We start from the raw sequence: 6,000 nt of genomic DNA, 5'->3' as shown, positions 1-6,000 counted from the left end.
CCGGCTGCTCAGAGGCGATTGACGATGATCTGGTCTTTCATCGCCTCTATAGCCTTGGAGGACCGGAATAATGTCACTTCCAGTCCAGGTTGGAAATAAACCAGCCACTTCATTAGGTATACCTGTTCAATTTCGTGGTAACACAAACTGCTGATCAGCCAATCGCATTGCAGCAACTCAATGCATTTAGGCATCTAGACGTGGTGAAGACGACTTGCTGAACTTCAAACCGAAGAAAGGGGATTTTGGTGAACGTGGCATGGTTGTTGGTGCCAGACGGGCTGGTCTGAGTATTTAAAAAACTTCTCGTCTCCTGGAATTTTCACTCACGAACATCTCTAGGGTTTATAAAGAATGGTCTGAAAAAGAGAAAATATGCAGTGAGCATGTGGACGAAAATGCTTTGTTGATGTTAGAGGTGAATGGGTAGACTGGTTCAAGATGATAGAAAGGCAACACTAACTCAAATAACCGCTCGATACAGCCAAGGTATGCAGATTACCATCCCTGAACGCAAAACACATTGAACCGTGAAGCAGATGGGCTACAGCAGCAGAAGACCACACCGGGTACGATGCCTGTCCGCTAGGAACTGAAAGCTGAGGCTACAATTCTCACAGGCTCACCAAAAATTGTAAAAACTGCCTGGTCTGATGAGTCTCACTTTCAGCTGCGACATTCAAATGGTAGGGTCAGGATTTGATGTAAACAACATGAAAGCATGGATCCCTCCTGCCTTGTATCAAAGGTTGAGGTTAGTGGTGGTGGTGTAATGGTGTGGGGGATATTTTCTTGGCACACTTTTGGTCCCTTAGTACCACATGAGCCTCATTTAAACGCCACGGCCTACCTGAGTATTGTTGCTGACCATGTCCATCCCTTTGTGACTAGAGTGTACCCATCTTCTGATCGTTACTTTCAGCAGGATAATGTACCATGTCACAAAGTCAAATCCTCTCAAACTCATGACAATGAGTTCACTGTACTCCAGTGGCCTCCCACAGTCACTAGATCTCTATACAATGGAGCACCTTTGGGATGTGGTGGAATGGGAGATTTGCATCATGGATGTGCAGCCGACAAATCTGCAGCAACTGTGTGATGCTATCATGTCAATATGGACCAAAATCTTTGAGGAATGTTTCCAACACCTTGTTGAATCTATGCCACGAAAAATTAAGGCAGTTCTGAAGGCAAAAGGGGGTCCAAACCGGTACTAGCAAGGTTGTACCTAATAATAAAGTGGCTGGTGAGTGTAAGTACCTGTAATAAATAAAGTAGGTAGTTTTATTGGTCAATTCTTGAAAGGTATTTTTTTTACTTAGAGTGTACATGTGAGGATAAAAAAATGCCGTCTGCAATATATTGACTTGTCTTTAAAGTCCTAGACTCTGGGGCTGTCATCCTTATACTTTTGATGAGATTTTTTTTTTTTTTTGAGATTTTTTTTTTTTTTTGTACATTGCGTTAAGTTTGCAGAGATCTTTTTTTTAGTATGTAATTTTTGTCTCCCTCCATACAGAGTTCAGAGACACCCCTTCGAGAGGATTGCTACCCCATTCCAGGTATACAGCTGGACTGCTCCCCAAGTGGAACACGCCATGGACTGCGTCAGAGCAGAAGATGCCTATACATCCCGCCTGGGGTATGAGGAACACATTCCCGGACAGGTAGGATTTTCCTTGAATATTTAGTTTTTAGCCCCAATATCATACACTTGTCATATTTATACATAGCTTTTATTGTTTCAGACCAGAGATTGGAATGAAGAACTGCAGACAACAAGAGAATTGCCTCGTAAAAATTTACCAGAAAGGCTTTTGCGAGAGAGAGCTATATTCAAGGTAATACCTACTGTATGTTTGAGGTGTGCCTCTCTTCATTCACTTAGCCTCTTGAAAAGCTATGGTTGACATTATTTGTATGTAAGCTGACTACATAACAAAATTCAAATTTTTGGACGTCTTTACTGGCTTTTTCCAACAGCCAATAAGAAGAAAGTGGAAAAGTTAAAGTGGAACCAAAGGCACTATACTTAGTACCTCTCTAGCAGTCCAGCTTCCTCGCCAGTGTTAGCATTTTCTCCCTGGATGCTGGTCTTCGGGACCTCTGTCGGCCAGCAAGATTCTGGCACACCGGGTGATGTAAGCCGAGCTGTGCATGCACAGCTGTTTACATGCCACAGATGCACATAGGGGTATTTTATCACAGAAGAGACATTGCGTGTCTCTCCTCCAATAATAGCCCACCCACTCAGTCTGTTGTAAAATGACTTCAGTCCCGCTTTAACAAGAAGTTCAACCTTCTGGATGGGTAAAGGACTACATAATATTCCCATATACCTGATTAACCACTTCCTGACCAGCCGCCGCAGTTTTACTGTGGCGGAATGGCATGGGTGGGCGAAACGACATTATGTAACATCGGGCGCGCGGCCTTCGGATTAGTTTTTAGAGCCAATCAGTCTCCAGGCCCAGGCCAATGATTTCTGGCCTGGACCTGCTGATCGGTCCTGAAGAATGAAATCCTCCCCTGCCTGTGTAAGCGTAAACACTGACGGGGGTAGTGATGTCAACTCTCCTCGTGGAATTACAGAGAGAGGACATCCAAACGTGAGTTGCACCAACACTACACTGATACAGTACACAGAGGCACATATTTCACCCCCCCCCCCCCCGTTAACCCCTTCACTCCCTGTCTCTGTGTCACCCAGTGCAGTGTTCATATTTTTTTTTGATCACTGTACTGGTGTAATTTGTGACACTAATCAGCATTAGGGTACTTAGTAGTAGCCCCAGATAGATCTAGGGACCCCCCTCCTAATAACGGTTTAACCCCTTGATCACCCCCTGTCACCAGTGATTGCAGTATTAGTGTCACGAGTGACGCTGGTCAGTTATTTTTTTTTTTTATAGCGTCAGGGCACCCGCAGTATATTACCTAATAAAAGGTTTAACCCCCTGATCACCCAGCGGGTGATATCAGTTAGGCTTTAGTGTCAATTAGAGTCTGCGTCACCCCAGGCAGCGTCGGATTAGTGCCAGTAGCGCTAACACCCACGCACACACCATACACCTCCCTTAGTAGTATAGTGTCTGAACGGATCAATATCTGATCAGATCTATACTAGCGTAGTTTAGGATTGCCGAAAACGCAGTGTTAGCAGGATCAGCCCAGATACCTGCTAGCACCTGCATTTAGCCCCTCCGCCCAGCCCACCCAAGTGCAGTATCAATCGATCACTGATCACTTACAAAACACTAAACACATAACTGCAGCATTCGCAGAGTCAGGCCTGATCCCTGCGAGCGCTAACAGTTTTTTTTGGTAGCAGTCGCTGACAGTCAGGTGCTCTTCTTCCTTTTTTTTTTTTTTTTCTCCCCCCGTGAGTCTCACTAGTGTACCAGTAAATTTACAGGCCAAAATGTCCATTTGAAGGTACACTAATGAAGAGGCCTACACGTTTCTGAGCATGACAGATGAGTGGAGAGGAACTCGCCCATCTGTCAGATTCAGGCCCAGAATGCAAACCTGTAGACAGCAGCGGCACCCTGACAGATGGCTTTGACGACTGAGTAGTTGGTCCCTGCCAAAGTCAGGCGTACCCGATCCCGTTCTTCTGCTGTTGTTGAGGTGCAAGAACCGCAGGGCTCTCGTATGGAGCAGAGAGCCACTACTAGTGCCGCTTATCCTTCTGGTGAACTGGCAAGAACCAGCGGCCTAGTACATCCTAGTCGTAGTCAAACCAGCACTGCAGTATCACGTGGTAACGTGGCGAGTCCCATAAGTGCAGTTCAAGCTGGAGAGGTGGCTAGCACAACTTGTGTCCCGCAGCCAGCAAGAAGACAAAGACAGGCCCGTCGAGCCCATACTGCCCTTCCTGCTGCATTTTCCAATCCGAATTGGGAGCCCACTGGCCAACCTGGAATTCAGGTGGAAACAAAACCAAAGCAGTTTGTATGCTGGTCAATTCATCGCCGCTAATCCCCATTTTACCCTTACCAGGGAATGGAAACCTATTACGGTCTTGGAATTTAAGACCTTCCTGGGCCTATCCCTCCTCAAGGGCATAACTAAAATAAAGTGAGTAGCGGTCATATTGGTCCACTGACCCAATTCACCATTTGCCCGTGTTTTTGCCTCAATGACTAGGACACGATACGAGCAGATCTTGCGGTTCATGCATTTCAATGACAATGAACTCTGTCATCCTCGGGGTGACTCTGGATACGATCAGCTCTACAAAATTTGGCCCCTTGTAAACCACTTCAACCAGAAGTTTGCAGCCTTGTTTACTCCCGATCCAGTTGTCTGCGTTGATGAGTGCCTGATTACGTTTTCTGGCCGCTTGTCATTCAAACAGTATATTCCTAGCAAGCGTGCCAGATATGGTGTCAAGATGTATAAGCTCTGTGACAGCGCAACAGGCTATACATATAGTTTTATGGTTCACGAGGCAAGCGATAGTTATGTAGAGCCGGAGAACTGCCCAGACTACATAGGGAGCGTTGGTAAGATTGCCTGGGACTTGGTGTCACCCTTATTCGGAAAGGGGTACCACTTGTAAGTGGACAATTATTACACAAGCATGCCACTTTTTAGTCACTTGTATGATCATGGAATTGGCGCATGTGGCACCGTGCGATCTACAGCTTACTGCTTACCCCGGCAGCTTGTAGATTCCCGTCTTGGGCTGGGGGAGAGAGCCTGCTTGAGATGTAATAATGTGCTCGCAGTGAAGTGGAGGGATAATGAGAATGCTTTTTCGTTCTGTCCTCCCTTCACGCAGACACGACAGTCCAAATTCCTACGGCGACTGGTGTTGTGGAGAAACCCCTCTGTGTCCATGAATATAACCTTAATATGGGAGAGGTGGACCTCAACGACCAGTTGTTGGCGCCGTACCTAATTGCCCGTAAGGCCAGACGCTGGTATAAAAAAGTGTCTGTATACTTATTCCAATTGGCTCTGCTGAATGCTTATGTGCTACACAAAGCTTCAGGACGAAATGGATCCTTCCTTAAATTCCAGGAAGAGATCATAACGGCCCTTCTGTTTCCAGACGGTGCTGTGGCCCAACTTCCCAATCCAAATGCAGTGAGCCGTCTGCATGGGAGGCATTTTCCGCATGTCCTCCCTGGTACCCCTACCCAAAGAAATCCCCAAAGAAGATTTCGTGTTTGTAGAAAGCGCAGATCTAGGCGTGACACCCGCTTTTTATTGTCCCTCCTGTCCTGACCAACCTGGTCTTTGCATTGGTGACTGTTTCGAATGCTACCACACACTAGTGGAGTATTAGCGTAGGGTACAGCACTACACAGTCCTAGGGCACAATAACACAGTGTCTTGAAAGATGAGATGGCCATCACATTTTGAGACCCTAATCTGGAACGTTTACAGTTTTTATATAAAAGTGCAAAAAAAAAAAAAAAAGCCAAAAATAGTTGTGGTTTTATTTTTCTTCTCTCTAATATTCTCTCTTATATTCCATCTCTATTGTCCGCTCTTTTGTTCGATCTCTATTGTTCCTGTATTTTAGAACTGTAATGTTTTATTTTTACTATGTTTTATGTATTTGCTTTGCAAGTATGGTAGGTCTTACTGTTATAATGTAATGTTACTTTGTTTTATTGTTAACCATCATTTGCTTAACAGGTACGCCATTCAGCTGCAGCACTGATTTATTTAGCTTGACAGCAACAGCGTTTGCTTTCACGATATGTAAATCAGCGACTCCAGCGATGTATGAAGTGATTTCACCACCACAGTTAAAAAGAAAAAAAAAAAATGGTGCATGTATGCCCATCATTAGAAGTGGGTGGATGAAGGGCGGTATTGTAATGGTGGGCATACCCACTGATCAATCTTTTTTTCATTCAGCCCACAGGCTGCACGAAAAAAGAGCATTACAGTATATACCCAACAAGGTCCAGCAACATACTGGTATGTTGCTGGACTTTGAGTGGTTATACCAGAATGATCCCTGCAGGTTTGGGTATC

At 45.2% G+C, this 6,000-nt stretch overlaps 1 protein-coding gene across 3 annotated transcripts in view; it reads left to right on the top strand.

The window, feature by feature from the left end:
* Nucleotides 1–6,000, top strand: part of CLUH (clustered mitochondria homolog) — a 177,030-nt gene that overhangs the window by 53,019 nt on the left and 118,011 nt on the right. For all 3 annotated transcript variants that reach the window (XM_073616707.1, XM_073616706.1, XM_073616708.1), the window contains exons 8-9: nucleotides 1,523–1,670; nucleotides 1,752–1,844. In XM_073616707.1, the coding sequence (XP_073472808.1) occupies nucleotides 1,523–1,670; nucleotides 1,752–1,844 (241 nt within the window). The remainder of the gene's footprint in view (nucleotides 1–1,522; nucleotides 1,671–1,751; nucleotides 1,845–6,000) is intronic.

This window comes from Aquarana catesbeiana, linkage group LG02 (assembly GCF_042186555.1).
Source record: "Aquarana catesbeiana isolate 2022-GZ linkage group LG02, ASM4218655v1, whole genome shotgun sequence".
In the NCBI taxonomy this organism is placed as follows: Eukaryota; Metazoa; Chordata; class Amphibia; order Anura; family Ranidae; genus Aquarana; species Aquarana catesbeiana.
The sequence above is the reverse complement of the archived record's forward strand: the minus strand, read 5'-3'. Positions and strand labels throughout refer to the sequence as shown.